Raw genomic sequence first — 16,756 nt, 5'->3', positions numbered from 1 at the left:
AGTCATTTATGTGGATTGTTGTCCTGCAGACCATTGACCATTTAACCATTGGTTTATTCTTTATGAAGTGATGACCCAAAGATCCAGTTCACCAAGTCTTTCTTTCTTTCTTTCTTTCTTTCTTTCTTTCTTTCTTTCTTTCTTTCTTTCTTTCTTTCTTTCTCCAAAGATTAGCTCACATTCCCAGCCTCTTTTTACAACAATGTTGTTCCTCTTGAACAGGTGGGTGGAGCTTCGGAGCAGCCTGGCCCCCACCTTCCCCCACTCCTCCACTGTGAGAAAGAGCGAGAGAAGTGGAGGGAGGGGCGGGGAGGACAGATAGCCAGACTGATTCTCTGAGCTGGAGAATGGATCAGCAGTGTGTGAGAGCATGAGAGAGAGAGAGAGAGAGAGAGAGAGAGAGAGAGAGAGAGAGAGAGCGCGAGAGTTTATGATCCCCCAGCATGCACATTATCAGAACAGTATCACTTCAGTTACCGTAGGACAACAGACCAGATTGCTAAGACAGCAGACAGACACTTAGCGACTGAAACGCAAGAAGAAGAAGAGGAAGAACAGACAGGCAGATCACATAGAGCCTCTCTTTATAAAGAGGGCACATCGGGGGACGGACAATAGCAGCCAACCAGAACACTGTGAAGTTTATAAGCCTCACTTCCTCTACTTGGTACCTCTGAGGTCACCTCCCCTCCAAAGTGCTGAGATGATCCTGGAGGTCTGCCTGATGCTGTGGCTAACAGGTCATGGTAAGCTGCCTGGTCTCTTCGCTCTCCGCTGTGTTGTGTTTTGTGTTAGTGGTCAGTGTGTGAGCAAGGACTCTTTGGGAGTTAAACTCTGTGACAGAGAGGGACTCTTGGGTACCAGCTCTGAGGTTTCGGCTTTGTCAAACAGTGGCAGAAGTGTGCTTTGAAGTAGTTGTGCTAATGCATGGCATCTTGCTTGTCTGTCATTTGTGAGTTTCATTGAACCCAAAATTACAAGATCTTTGAACTTAAATTGGTTTTGTAAGTGTCCCCCTAAACTCAAAGCTTGTAAGGTCACACTGTGTCAAGCCCTTGACCGAAGGCATGTCAAAGGGCATTCAACTCACAAAGACAGGCATTATGGACCGGTGAGCGGACACAACGGACTCTTTCTCACCTACACCAGAGCAGTGTGGCAGTTATTCTTAGACAGAGTCTGTAAACAGTCAGGCTTAGTATTGGCTGATTTTTTCTTGCTGCCAGGTGGTTGTCTTTGAAAAACAATTGGAATCGGAGGCTGACACAGAGACCCCTGAGAGGGGACGGCAGCTTGCTTGCTCCCTCTGTGAGGATGTGCAGGCAGTGAACAGCTCAAAGCAGAGCTCTGGCAGAAACTCGCAAGTGCTAAATAGATAGAGTTCATTTTTATGGAGTTATATTTGTGCCACAATTCTTAACGCACAACATTATATTTAAATCAAATATTATTTTGAGCATGCAAAAAGGTATTTCGCACACAGAGTGTGTAGAGAGGAAAGCAAAATGTAATAATTCTGGGAAAATTCACATTCAAATTAACTTTATTCAAGCACAAAATAGATTTTTGTTTGCTCAAAATGAATTTAGATGACACATTGCTTGATACAAAAACTGAGTTCAAGCGTGTGCAAAATAACTTTTTGTGCACTCAAAATATCATTTTGTGCATGTAGAAAATGTTTTGTGCCCTTAAAATATCAACTCGGGCATGCAGAAATGTTTTTGTGCACTCAAAATGTCATCTTGCACATACAGAACATTATTGTGCACTCAAAATATAATTTTTACTTGCAGAATTGTGGCACATATATAACTCCACATTATGTCCGCCTCTACAGCAAGCAGTGACCCAGAAATGGAAGTTCAAATAAATCCAAAAGCATTGAGCCCCGAGACTTTATTTGAGCCCCTCATGCTGGAAACCACCAGCAGCTATTGCGTAACAAAGTGCTGATTGCACAAAAAGTGTGAATTTTAATTTAATCATGTTGTGTTAGTGATTTTCTGTTCTGGCAGTCACGTAGCAATGCTCTGTTGACAGAAGTAGTCAGAGAAATGTTTTTCTTTTGAAATTCCCTTTTTCTCTCTCCCACTAATTCTGACTTTTTTATTCTCTCCACGGTTATCACTTATCGTACACAAATCAAAGCCAAGCTGAGATGGCACAGCAAACTTAATGACCTGCTTATCGCTCAACTTGTTTCCTCTTTCCGACTCTCATTAAATCGTAGCGAATAACCCTCACTCACAATCTGATAGCAAGAGTAGTGTGTTAGTGTTACCCAAGTGCAAATATATAACTTCACATGCATATACCCAAGCGAAAGCTCTTAGCAAGAGAGCATGGGACTACTTTAAGCGTGACAGTGGGAGAAAAGTATGGGGTGCTCTGGTTCTTGTTTAGTAGATCATGCCCCGGGAGGCTGTCAGCTTTATGATCTAGTTTTATAGCGGTGTTAGTGTGTCCTGCCATGTATCCAACAAATAGGATTTGTTTTTCATTTTGGATATTTTATTTACGTACTGTATCAACTGAGATTTTTTGTTTTTTTATTTCTGTTTTTGAAGATTGGATGGAATTATTAATTTAATGATATCTTTCACAGAGATAATGGAAACAAAAACTGACTTAAACCGTGACTATTTTACAGCCGGCATAATGAACTTTCCATTCCCCAGAGGTGTCAATTTCCAATGGTGAAATAAGTTAAATAATTAATGATGGATTTATGAAATAAAATATTTAATTAACTGGTAATGTGGTGGTTTAACTCATATGAAAGCTCTTAGCCTTTGACATCATCATTATAAATGCTGAAGATTTTTATGCAACATGTAAAGGATGCACACTACCGGCAATAGAAATGTAGTCAGACACTTGGTCTGATCCCCTTCCCATCTTTAAAGCTTTCAGTGCACAGAAAGCATCAGCAGGCGAAGTGGCTTTGTTTTGATTTGCAGTGCAGTTGAGCTGAGCTGAGCGAGTTATATAAAATAAAAGCAGCCCAGACAAGTAAATAAGAGAAAACTACAGCCATTCCTGTTGCCCTGCTCTACCCCAGGGGGGTGGCAGTTTCCCCGAACCTAAATTGTGTATTACCAATTATTGCTGTTTATGGAGCCAAGCAGTGGCAGCAAAAATAAATATAAGAAGAAAAGAAAAAACTAGTGGAAAAACATGTTATTTATATTTATTAAGGAGACAAAAAGAAGGATGAGGAGTTGTGCTTGTTTGTGTGTATGTTTGTGAGGTTGACAAAAAGTTAAATAGCTGCACCGGAACCTTAGAGAGGCTGTATTGAGTTTTTGTCAAGAGTTGAGGGTATATGTAGGGCACTCTCGCTCTCTCGTGAGCACATACATAAACTCACACCTAGTGACAAGCCCTAACTGATGGCGCACAGCCGGACAGAAGCTCACCCTTGTGAGGCACAGAAAGCTGTTGCACCACAGGCAAACCTTCTGTCTGCAAGCTCATCTCTTTATTTGTCTCTGTCTCTCTTATTTTTGCACATTTACTTGCTCTCTTAGTCATTTTCTGGGAGGCATCACTTTGTCTAATTCCCTAACTCGTTCTATTTCCACTTTTTAATTTGTCCCTTGGATGGAAATGTTGTATTTGTATCTGTTTTCTGTGACTGTGCTTGTCAGAAGGAAAATCAAAGTGTTTTTTCATGGAATTTCAGCAAAAGATCTTGTAAAATACATTATTTTTGACAAAGGACTCAATAACATTACAGAGTCTCATTATATGTTAACCAGTTTTTCTCTTCCCCCTCATGCTCAAGTCCACTGGGGGCAGTGTCACATAGATGTAAGGACGTATTCAGTATCTGTCTTTGACTATCCATATTTCTCTCTTCCTTCATGATTCGCTCCCTCCAGCCTTCCTATTGCAGTCTTGTTGTGATAGATGAGGCAGACGCCCTTCAGGAGTGTCAGGTGTTTAGCCCCACTGCAGCCAAGAGCGTAAGCTGTGTCTTAACCCTAGGCAGAAGGTTTTAGTGTGTCCGCTCTTTCTCTCTTTTGCTCACTAAGCCGCATCTCAGCAGGCTGGAATTTAAAATGTCACTTTTGGGTGTTTTTAGTCCAAATCTCAAGTACAAAAGGAATCAAACATCCCTTATGTCTTTCATTCTCAAATGTCGAACAATTTTCCCTTGACTGCTTACTGGTCAGACTTAGCAAATCATTCTTTGTAACATCGCAAATCCTTTTTTAACATGGATGTAAACCAAATCTGATCAAATGTAATGGATTTTTAAATCTCAGTCTATTTCAGGATTAATTAATTTCATATTTATTCATGACATTCATATTTTGTCTTAGGCAGGGAATTGTTCACCCTTGTATTAAGCTTTATGTACATTGTTCATGGTTGCCCAATTCCAAACTACTTAAAAGCACAGTCAACCCAGAAAAGCAAACACATATCAGTATTCTTATGTCCTTCTTGCTGTCATACTTTATCAACAGCCGAAGCCGAAACATTGATGCCAGATCTGTGTACTGATACATTCATATATGTAATTCACTGAGCTGTAACTGCCTACTTTTTTTATTGTTCCTTGTGTGAGGTCTGACCCACTTACTATAGACCAAAAGGCTCTGACACATTTAATATCACCTCTGGCTAGATTACTCCTAAAGTAAACCCTGACTACTGCATTTCCTGGAGAGAGGGATGTTATTTTATTGAAATAATAATATTGTTAATGAAAACAGAGATAAAATGCAGTTTTTTTTATTGTTATTATTTCATGTATACTTAGTCTACATTGTATCCAAGATTTCACCATTGGGAAAGAGCTTTAGATTTTTAAAAAGTGTGATCTGGAAATGCAGAAAGGAATGGAATCTTTAAAAGTCATGGAAAAGTATATAGTGAAAATCTGTTGTTCTATTTATAAGCTCCGAAATATAGCAACTGCTAGAAATTGCTCTGTGAGAGCAATTCCTATAAAAAAAAAATTGTTTTAATTAATGTCCAGTAATCATAAATGGCTTGGAAAAGTAATAGAGGAGCCATGAAAAACTCATTGGTCAAAATGTATGAGAATCCTGAGATTTACTTTAATTCCCAATAAAAGAAATGTGATGTACTGTAGTGTGTAGGTGTAATTATATGTCTGTCCAGTGATTTGTGTAAAAAACATTCTTTGAGAATTGAGAGAGAGTGTTTTCTCTCATTTCAGTTGAGTTGTTTGTACCTCCCAGATTCAGGTCAACAGAAGATGTCCATTAATTTGGCCTTGATTCCTGCAATCCAGTGAGAGCAGCTTTCCTGAGAAGCTCTTTGCATAAACAAAATGTGTTTACTGGACTTTATTAAGCTGCACCAATGAAATCGGTGCTCTTAACCACAGCCAAAGAAACCAATCCCCCCTTCATCCCTCTCTTGATGAACCTGTGTCGGGTAGAGAGAGGGTCAGAGGGCAGGGAGGGTCAGCCTCTCAGGAACACTACAAGGATTATGCCACAGATTATGGCAGAGATTAATGCCATGCAAATTGTGAACTAATGTGTGGACACAACAGTGAGAGAGATGTTTTTCCTGTTTTAGCTGGCTGCACACTTTACTGCTAACACAGAAAAAATTGAAGCTAGATTTGCATTTTCAAAAGGAAATGCCAGTTCTATCAGAAAAACTTGCAGGCTTGGTAAAGTTTACATATTTATTTGATGAAATGATATTGAACCACAGAATAGATATTATCTTTTGGTTTAAACCCCGACTGGTGGTCCTATGAGATTTCTATTCGAACTGTCAGATCCTGGCAGAGATATGAGGCAGCCTACCTTCTGTGCAGGACGGGACTCAGCTGATGGTGGTGGGGAGGGAAGGTTGCCATGTTAGCACACTGAAATAGCAAAGAGGTAGATTAAAAACAGGCTTTTAAAGCAATGGCTGATGTATGATTGGCTAGGAGCTAACTAGATAATGGCGTGATGATGTACAGCTGTGAGTCTCCAGCTAGAACTATGCTTATACTTACATTGATTTTAAAGCAGCAAAAGAATAGTGTTAATTGTCATTACATTCAGTGTGCATCTTGTTTACTGCAGGCTTGGAATTAACACCGTGTAAAGGTGGCTTAAGATGGTTAAACAGCTGTAAGAAAGACCAGCCCAAATGAATTTCAGTATGCAAATTGGTATAAGAAAGAAGACCAATCAGAATTTAATTTCAGATCTTGGAGATTTAAGTAAAACTTTTTCAAACGTTAATTTAAAATTTCATAGAAATGTAAGCGCAGCGTATTTCTAGCGGAAAGACTAGCAGCTATACATCATCGCACCATTGGCTCCTAGCCAATCACATGTAAGCCATCACTTTATAAGTCTGCTCATCAAAATGCTGTTTTAGTGTGCTAACATGACAACCTCCACCACCCCACCACCACAAGTTGAGTCCCATTTTGCACAAGGTTATGCTCATCACACCTGCCTCCTATCTCCGGCAGGATCTGATGGTTCCGAGTACAAATTCTTCGGACCGCCAGACGGGGCTTTCGCCAAAGAGAGACATTATATTCCTGTTTTAAGTTCATCAAATAAATGTAATTTACTCAAGTCTGCGAGTCATCCTAATAGAACTTATGAAAAGTATACAATAATTATTTTTTTAAAATCTCTTATAAGGCACACATCTCGCACAGCAAATTTTGTAAAGTGAAATACAGCCATCTCAATGTGTATCTGCGCAATAGTGAATTTCGCACGATGGACTTCCAGTGGAGAAAAATTTCCCCTCACAGATTTTGCATGGAGTTCAAGTTTTGTGAACTTTGTAAGGTGAATTCTCAAAGTTGACCAGTCAGAAGTTGCTTAGTTTGGCTGTGTGTTCAAACAATATTCACCAGGGGTGGACTAGCCATCGGGAGCACTGGGCATTTTCCTGGTGTAATTTGGGTCAGCCCACTGCAGCGCAAGAACTAGCCCATCCTACAGGCGACATAGGCATCCGCCCTGGGCTCGAACATGGTCACGCAGAACCTGTAACAGAGTGAGAATTCAATAAACTTAGTAAGGTTAAAACAACACAATTGCTTTTATTTTGAAATCATACAATTCATTTTATTTTGAATTTGCTTACACAGTGGCACGATATCCATATGCCCGTGTTTCCTTTGTAACTCACATAGACTTCATTATTTGACATAAAATCACAATAATGGTGACACCCAAAAACAACATATTAGGGATAAGATGAGCTCTCAATAATCACAAAATGACAAATAACTGCAAGTTACAACAATTTCAATAACAGCAACATAAATATAATCGGCAAACAGTAAAGCTATGAGCAGTACATAGTAATTTGGAAAATGTATTCATATCGCAAAGCATTACTGGTAGCTGAAGTGCAGTTTGCTGAATAATGCTCACACCTGGTAAAAATGCAGAAAATAAGTCAAATAAAAATATTACTTAGTGGCTATTTGAGTCTTTGAAGCTTACTTTGTATATGTGTGTAAATGTAAGTATGTTTGTCTGTTAACTGTGGGGGGCTGCCATGCAGCACCAATTACAGTAGTGAGCCCTAGCATGCCAATATAAATGCTAATAAGTCTTTAAACTTGTACTCTGGGAATCATGGATTGAGAAAGCACTTGAACATAAGGTGTGTACCTGCCATTACAATTATGAAACCGCACCGTTATGCACCCAATATTGTACAATGGGACCTGGGACATACTCTCCAAATTACTACAGACAGCCTGGTTCCAAATATTCTGGATCCAAATGATTTTCAAGAGTTTTGATTCTGTGAATGGTTCTCTAAAATGTTAGCACATTTGTGAGCTTGCAGTCTGAATTGAATGTTATGAAAGTGAAACACTGAATTGCATTGCAAACTATCCGTAAATGAAATACTCTTATTCTGTATGAATAAGTTTTAGAGTTGGTAAAAAAGATTAACAAATAACTTTTTTTCTTTCTTTCTTTCTTTCTTTCTTTCTTTCTTTCTTTCTTTCTTTCTTTCTTTCTTTCTTTCCCTCATTCTGCATCTGTCTGTATGGGAAATATTCCAAATGTGTGGCAGGTTAATTAGAATGTTGATCTATGAAGCTTCTGGCGATTTTCAGTGATTGTGGTATTGGCCTACAGGGGACATCAATTCAACTGTGAATTACATCTCATGGTGGTGATAGTAACAGTAACAGACATTTGGCATTTAATCAACCAAATGTCATCAGTGTGACAAAATCATCATAATGTTAGTATGACATCTTCATCTTGAACTATATCTAAACAATAAAAGATTGTCAACACTACTTTAGATCTTTGGAAAATCAGGTATTTATCTCGAACACCCCTTAACATTAATCTTTTTTTCATTTTAATTCAAAGAGGACAAGGATGGGTTGATAAATTATAAACTATTTTGTTTTATAGGTTGGTCCAATGGAAAAAAAAGAGGATTTATCTGCATGCTCTGAACCCAGTTTTGAATTCAGTGAATGAAGGACTTGGTTCTCCATACAACTACATGTCCTTTATTCTTTTTTTTCCTGTTTTTGGTATCATTGTTGTGCAGGAATACATTTTACCTCAGTTTTTTCTTTGTCCTTTTGAGTTTCAGAGTGCTTCTCTGTGAAAGGGTAAACATTGTAAGCCATACTTTATTTAGCCAAGGCTTTTCTGTGCATTATGATTTGTATCCTGTTGAATTCCTTTAATGTGTATATCATTTATCTATCTTTTTATCCTGTGATGTATTTATACATATTTTACATTGGTACTCTGAGAGCTTTGACTTCAAATGGAGTTTAATTGTGTGGAGTTATTCCATGCCAGTACGGTGGTTTGAAAAATGCTAATGTGCCATCAGAGTGACTAAATGATTTGCTACCTTTTCAAATGTGCTGGCAGGGGTTTCAATCTTGTTGGCTCCTGGGGCCAATTGACAGTGGTCTCCGCTCGGTCCTCTGAGGATATTTGCTCGAATCAGTGAGTCGGGCAGCAGGCGCTGGCATGCTGTGCTATTGCTTGGCCACAACCCAGCTCCCCGTGGACCTGCCCTTGCTGGGCTGCAAAAAAAAAAAAAAAACAAAAAACACCCCTCCGAATAAAAATCACCCCTTTAAATGGATTTAATCAACTCCTCAAAGGCTCTTTTGGAGCCTGGCTGAACAGAGAGGGGCTAAAATTGGGGCACAGAAGGGCCTATCTGTTATTGGAAATGGGGATTTGAGGCACTGCTAGGGTCTCAGGTGCTAAAGTTCAGCTATTGGATTAAGAGCAGAGTGCCCCTAAAAGAAAGTGCAGTATATTGAAGCCTTATCTTAAGTGATAATGTTACCATGAAGAGCAGTATAATAGCAGAAAAGTGGACTGCAGCCATATAAAAGATATGGGTCTGAAGTAGAGGGGGAGATAATAGACTGTAAGTGTTTTTGCGGTCAACACATTACATGCACAAGCCTTACAGAGTGCTAGGTTGGGGTATTTTTATTAGGATGTTGGGGTGAGAAAAAGAACATGAGAAGGAGAGAGGGAGACAAATGCTGGGCCACTGGAAACAACCTATCAACCCACATTTTTAACCAGAGAGCAGTGTGACTAGCAGTTTTAGACTGTTTTTGTCTTACTCTTTCTTTGTGTGAGTATGATTACTCTGGATAGTACGTGAGAGTAAATACATGAACTAAAAATATTCCTTTGTAAGCCTTTAGCTGGGCTGAGGTGGAAATATGAGGAAAAAAATGGAGGTAAAGAAAGAAAAGGATATTGTTCCATAGAGAGCTGGCTTTAGGAGGGAGAAAAATAAATGCTTTGAGGTATTTAGGAAAGTCATCCTCTCTAGTTTTCCAGCACAACTACAGATCATTTTTTTTTTCTCCCTTACATGGCTATGTTATCTAAATGTTTTCTGCTTAAGAACACCAAAACACAATACCTATTAAGGTAAACAAACTATTCCTTCACAAAGCTGGAAAAGCTCAAAGTGAATGTGATTGCTGTCACAAATGAAAGGTAACTGAAAATTGCAAAGATAATCCATTCCACTGACACGCCTGTCTTTTTGTGTGTTGACGTACCTGTAAAGTGTGTGTATGCCACATGGTGCACGCGGATTTTACTACCAAAGTTTTACAGAAAAGTTTGTGATTTATTTTTACATTATCTCCTGAATGAAGATTAATTTACTGTAGTTACTAATTTAATTTGTAGTTATGAAATTGAGTAATGTTATTATTTTATTTTTCCAATATGTTTTCCTATCCCTGTTTGAAAACATTATATTATTTTTGTAGTACCGTTTAGTGGCACTAGAGGCTCTGAAGTGATGCTTGAGTGAGCAAGACATTCATTTTTACAAATATATCTTGGTTGGATTCCTCCGTCCTAGATTCCTTATCTTGTCACCTTTCCTCATTTCCCAAGAGGGTGGAGCTAGCAAACGAGGATAGGATGCAAGGAAAGGAAACGAGGATGCACAATTTTAGAAATTAAAAGCACCCCATGTTTCTCCAAGTGGACTAAAGAAGTTTCCTGAAACCTCCAGGATTTACCCAGTCGGATACATTTTATCTGGCAGTTTGTTAGTCTGATGGTATTAATGGAAAACCACGTCAGTGTGACTTTTTGATATGAGCATGGAGGCCAATTTAAAAATGTAAGAGGGAGATTACATAAATCACGATGTTGCTAGAAAGTAACCAACAACACCCATGTTCTCTCACTGGCTAGAGGAAGGTCTGGATTGGCTCAGAAACAATCCCCATGTGTGTCATCAATGTATGGAGTAAACTTTGATTTATCAATCAGTTCTAGTAATTTTTACTTGTATAGTGCCTTTCACATCGTTTCAAAGCAGCAAAAAAAAATACTCTTTTGGAGTTATTTATTTATTATTGTTTATTGATTATTTTATTTTCGTTTATTTATATTTTTATAATAATGGTTGACAATCAGCTTTTTCCTTGAATTATGAATTCCAAACATACAATAGGCGCTGTTTTGGTGGCACAACGGGGCCCTACATAATATTAGGCAGGTGGTTTTAATGTTGTGTTAAACGGATCAGAACACTCTGCCTTTCAGACATGGATATGGTATACATACAGTGATAAAGACACATGCTACAAGTGCTAGAGGACACTTTGATGTGTCAGATACAAAAGCGACTTTCAAGTCTTCTGCTTGGTTTCCAAACATGTGACTGTTATCTTGTAAACCAGCAGACAAGGCAAACAAAGGCAGAGAACACTTTTAGTGTCCTCAGTGCAAGATGAGAAAGAAAGAAAGAATGAAAAAGATAGAGAGAGACAGAATTATGGGGTCTTTTTATGTCTGAGCCTGTTATGATGTCCTCAGTGAAAAAGGCATCTACATTCTATCACCTCTATCGCGCTCATCATTCTGGCACCGCTGAGGTAAAAATGAAAAACCAGACGCCATCAAAAGGCTCAGGTGCAATTAAGGGGGCAACCATGCTGGCCATGTTCAGGAGAGGGGCGGTACCCTGGTGTTCCTCAGCTGTTATGAGAGAGGATGATGAATAGGAAAATGAGCAAACCGAACCCCAATCCTGCTCAAAGGAAAAGTAAAATAGCTCAAAGTATGGCAAATTTAAAGATAGCAGACGCTTCCTTTTAATTGCTTTTAGAGCTTTTGCCTAGCGGTAAGCGCACATAATCCAACATTTCTACTGAAAACATTGCTGGTGTGCTGTATCCACCAAACTTCTTAACTAGCTTAACCAGCAAGAGCTCCCTGGTCAACCAGCTCCATGAAAAAAACTTTACGCTGGTCTAACTGCAAAAAAACAGCTCTAACTAGCAAGGGATTTCATGCTGATTTGCTGGTGTCCCCACCAAGCTTCTTAAATTGCTTAACCAGCAAGAGTTCCCTGGTCAACCAGCTCTGACAGAAAGAGCTCCTTTTTTTAACCAGCTTCATTAGAAAAAACATTCTGGTTGACCAGCATTTTTGCAGGTTTGGAAGATAAACGTGTCTATACTGTCACAAGCTACACCAGAAATAACCAATCTAAACCCACTTGGGAATTCCAACTGGTCTAAGCTAGTCGATCTGCTGTGGTGTGATGTTGTTCCTTAAGTCTATTTCTTTCAATACCCTTTGGTGATCAAATTTCACAAACGTAAACATCATAACACAGCATACATAACATAACATAACATAACATAACACCATAAGCAAACGTGTGATATTCATGACGTAGCTGCTATTCCCTTGACACAAATGCTTAAACCAGATAGCGGAAAGATAAAAATAAGGGAGAGCTAGAGTTTTAGATATATACAGGTATATATATATAAGATGAAGATGGTGGCGAGATAAGGCAGCAAACAAACAGAAGTAGGCAAGATAAAAAGTAAGAACTGAAGTACAGAGAGATCGAGAGAAAGAGGGACTGGTTTCAATGGCTGATGGAATTCTCAGAGCTGAATTAATGATGTAGCAACAGAAGAGCTGGGCCCAGTGGAGACCTGAACCAGATTTCAACCTGAGATCCCTAGAGGTAGCAGCCACACAGCATGACAGTGGAATGGGCCACAGCGTCATTATCTAGCCCCTAGCAGGACTGCCGGAACCCTTTTCATCACCACGCTTGCTCTAGTGCTCCCCTGCTCTGAAATTATGTATCTCAGCTTGTGAAGGCTCCTTTCCAAAACCTTGTGAGTTGTATTGCAGTCTAAATGCCTACAAAGGCAACACTCTGACTGAATTAAACATTTTAAGTGACCGTTGTTAAACATTCTACTGAGGCAGCAAGTTCGAAATAGCGCTTCTCGTGCAAACTGCATGTGAGACTCGAGTTTTCCGTTTGCATGTGGCTAAAGAAAAAAACTTGATGCTCTAATAAGCAGAAAAATAACATAATGCTTTATTAAAAAGGTTGTTTTCATTGAGGTAAATTATTACACAGCTGTCTAGAATACTTGATTCTGATGGTGAAAATTGTCATAAGCAAAATATATTTGATATTTCTGAATAATGGCCACACTATATTATTATGGAATAAAGTGATGTTACACCATACTTCTCAAATTACAACACAATCTCTACAAGTAAGCTAATAAGATCATTTCAACTCAAATCAATATTTCACGCCAGTTAATTTATAAGTAGTCTTGTAATAAGCGGATAATCAGCAGACAGACGTTTTCGCTATTTGAACACCAACAGATCTGATTCAAACAGAAGCAGGAATTCAGCTTTTTCTAGAGACTTCTTCTCATGTGATAATTTCAACTCAAATCATGAAATGCCAAAAGAAGGTATTTTAGACCATTCTTATGCTGCATATATTTTAGAATAGCCTTTACAATAGGAAAATGTCTATTATGACTTACAGTAAATGTTGTTAATTTTGGAAGCACTTTGGAACAGAGTTAGAGTTATATTATTCTGAAAAAAAAAGTTTCTAATAAATTACAACAGACACAAGCCATATGAGAATAAAGTTGAAATTATTACGCAAAAACTGAATGTAATGAAAAAACAGAAGTGAAGAGAAAGAAAAATAAAGCATGAGGATGAGATTAGGAAGCAAGAGATTTAAAGATGTCAGGTGGTGGGGACCCAGCTATCACAGAGGCAAATTACCCACTTTGAGAAGGGAAATGCGTTTTCATTCCCGTCATTGCTTGAATTGAAAACGGATTAAAAATTAGTCCACATTACTCAAACCCCATCCCTCCCTCTGCTCTGAGGAAGGCACGCTCCACTAGTATGACTGCGGCTGAAGAAAGCCTGCAAGCATATGTCATTAAAATGCTTAGACAAGTGGAAGAGAGCAGGGGAGATGGCAGTGAAAGGGAGGGCAGAATACATTATGTCGGGGAGGGACTGTCAGACAGAATCAGTCACTCCCGCTCCAGAACCTCCTGCAGTATTTACAGGTCAGAAGAGGAGAGGGACACCCCCATGTGCAACCGAAGCTCCTCCTGAGAGAGATAATGTGAGAGAGAAAGATAGAGTAGTGGAGGACAGATAGAGAGGTGGCCAGCATGTTCTGGCCTGTACAGACTGTACACTGACAGGTGTGATTATTGTTGTCTCTAATTGAATGAGAGAGGGGCTGTGGGCTAAACGGGTCAGCGAAACCTGCTGCCATGGTGTAGAAGGGTTAACCGGTTTTGCTGCGAATGGCGGACAAATAGACGCAAATAACTTAAATAGAAGGCCTGAAGGGTCTCCAGGGGTCTGCTTCAATATTTGATGGCCTTACATTTACTGCAGCAGAGCTGCATGTAATTGATCTCACATTGTTTTGCAACAGTGGATCGTGGCACAGATTTGGATCCAATGGGATAAGATGTACAGTGCGAAGGACATTTGTTTATATATATATATATATATATATATATATATATATATATATATATATATATATATATATATATATATATATATATGTTTTATTAACTAAATAATAACAACTTACCCATAGGAACATTGTATTACTCAGAGGCTAATATATATATATATATATATATATATATATATATATATATATATATATATATATATATATATATCAAGATATCAAAAACCTTTTAAGGCCCATCTCAAGACCTTATATAACAAATTCTTATAGTTCATTGAAGGATAGTTGCACCAGTCATCTTGCGAGTCATCTTTCCTACTTCTCGTATTACACCGTGATCCCTACAATTAAGCTAATAAGATCAATATCAAATCAATATTTCACGTCAGTTAATTTATAAGTTGACTTGCAATAAGCAGGAAAGTTAGCAGTCAGACGTTTTCGCAATTTTAACACCAAAAGAACTGATTCAAACCGGATCAGGAATTCAGCTATTTCTAGAGACTTCTTATCATATGAAAAGATATTTTCAGCTCAAATCGTTATTTTATGTCCATTAGAAGGATAGTTCACCCAAAAAATTTAATTCTGTCACAATTTTCACACTCATGTTGTTCCAAACCCATATGACTTACTTTCTTATGCAGAACTCACGAAGATCCATCTTAAAAATAATAAAGATCCATCTTATAAAATCAATGGAAGTTAATAGTGACTCATTTAAAGCTTAACCCAAAATTATCAGGAAGTTGCCATTTTGTGTTCTGCATACTTTTCTGTTCGTTTAAGAGAGTATGCTTGAAGTGTAATACATAAGTTATGGAAGGACTGACCTGTTAAAACTCTTAAACCCTATTTTATATTTGCATAAATCCTCTGATAAATTGATAGGAATAAAGATGGAGGGATGAGAGAAGCTATAGAGGGAGATAAGGTTTGTGTGAGCATGTAAACAATGCTGTGTATGACAATGCTCTCTGCAGAAACACAGTACGAGTAAAGGTGCCACTGCGAGTTTGTCACGGCCAGCGTAAACTTGTAGAGTGAGGAGGAGAGGGAGAAAGTGAGAGAGAGAGTGAGAGAGAGATTTTCCCCGGGCCCCGAGACACTGTCATTCTGATTAAGTCACACAGAGCAGAAAAAAAGAGCTAGGGAAATCAAATCAGTGCAACACCGCAGAACGCATGTGGCGAAACATGGATAAAAACAACCACAGAAAGGGAGATAAAAGGATGAAAGCAACATTACTGTGTCGGTACACAGATATGGACTCTTTTCTGTCCAAGAAGGTCTTATTGGGGCCACTGCTGTGTGCAGCTGTCTCTCCATACTCAGTTTCTCAGCTTTAGCTTTCAGACGCCTGTCTGACACTTCTTTCAAAAGTTCAGCAAACAAAATGTGACAGAGACTGTCTTCTGCATGCCATTATTTCCACCAAATGGGAAGATGGCTAAAGCTCTATTGAAATTCTTGAGGCATTTCTGGTTAATTTAAACAGAAGAAGGGAGTTGAAAAATATGTCATTGTAAAAATGCAATGTACTGTAAGAGATTCCCATAAGATATTGCTAAAATAACTAACTTTGACAAAGCTCAGTTTGAATAGAAATATATCAATCTGATATATTATTTTTTGTTTGATTAAAGTGGTAGTAGATAAAGTAGATTAAGTTGTAATTCTGTCATAATTTACTCACCCTCAAATCATTTCAAACTTGTATTTTTTTTCGTCACAAAAGACATTTTAATATATATTGCAGTTTATCTTATCAATAAAATGGCAGTTGATATTGACTCACTTTAAAGCTTAAAAAAGGACCAAAAATTATCCAAAAAGTAGTCCATGTGATTTGGGTATCATATTCCCTCTAAAGACATTTGATAGGTAATAATCTTGATGTCCGATCATGATTGCTATGACATAAGGCATGTACTGTATTCATGCAAAAACTTGCATTGTTTTTAGCACTACTTCACCAAAAAATTACTTCAATTTCAGGTTCTTTCTCAAAAAGAAAAATTGTATGTCTTCAGATGACTTGGAATGTATTGCATGCAGGGCTGGTATTGGGAGCCCGGGGCAACGTTCCAGATCAAACTGGTTAATTTTTTAGGGGATTGTAAAGGATTTCTATCTTTTATCCACTTGTGATGACGAGGTACACATTTGAAAGGGGTGCAAAACCTCTAAGGGTGTCGTTCTTTTATAAAAGCCCCTGACTACGCCACCCTAGTAAATGTACCAGGGAAATGCCCAAATGACACATAGATTAGAATTTCTTAATTTCCTTACTCTGCTATAACATGTGGTGCAAGAGGACGAAAAACCGGCAAGGGCAATCAGTCAACAAATCACACACACACACTACTACTGCAACAAAATATTTTTAAATGCTAATCCAAATGAGTGAAATACCGCAAGACTTCCAGCAGCACATACCTTCAGCACA

General features: G+C 38.4%; 1 protein-coding gene across 1 annotated transcript in view; it reads left to right on the top strand.

The window, feature by feature from the left end:
* The first annotated feature begins 526 nt into the window (after positions 1–526).
* The window catches only part of LOC127661993 (kin of IRRE-like protein 3), a 245,909-nt gene continuing 229,679 nt past the window's right edge, over positions 527–16,756 (top strand). The window contains exon 1 of the mRNA XM_052153000.1: positions 527–746. Coding sequence (XP_052008960.1) covers positions 704–746 — 43 coding nt within the window. The 5' untranslated portion in view covers positions 527–703. The remainder of the gene's footprint in view (positions 747–16,756) is intronic.

The sequence above is a fragment of the Xyrauchen texanus genome, chromosome 21, assembly GCF_025860055.1.
Source record: "Xyrauchen texanus isolate HMW12.3.18 chromosome 21, RBS_HiC_50CHRs, whole genome shotgun sequence".
In the NCBI taxonomy this organism is placed as follows: Eukaryota; Metazoa; Chordata; class Actinopteri; order Cypriniformes; family Catostomidae; genus Xyrauchen; species Xyrauchen texanus.
The sequence above is the reverse complement of the archived record's forward strand: the minus strand, read 5'-3'. Positions and strand labels throughout refer to the sequence as shown.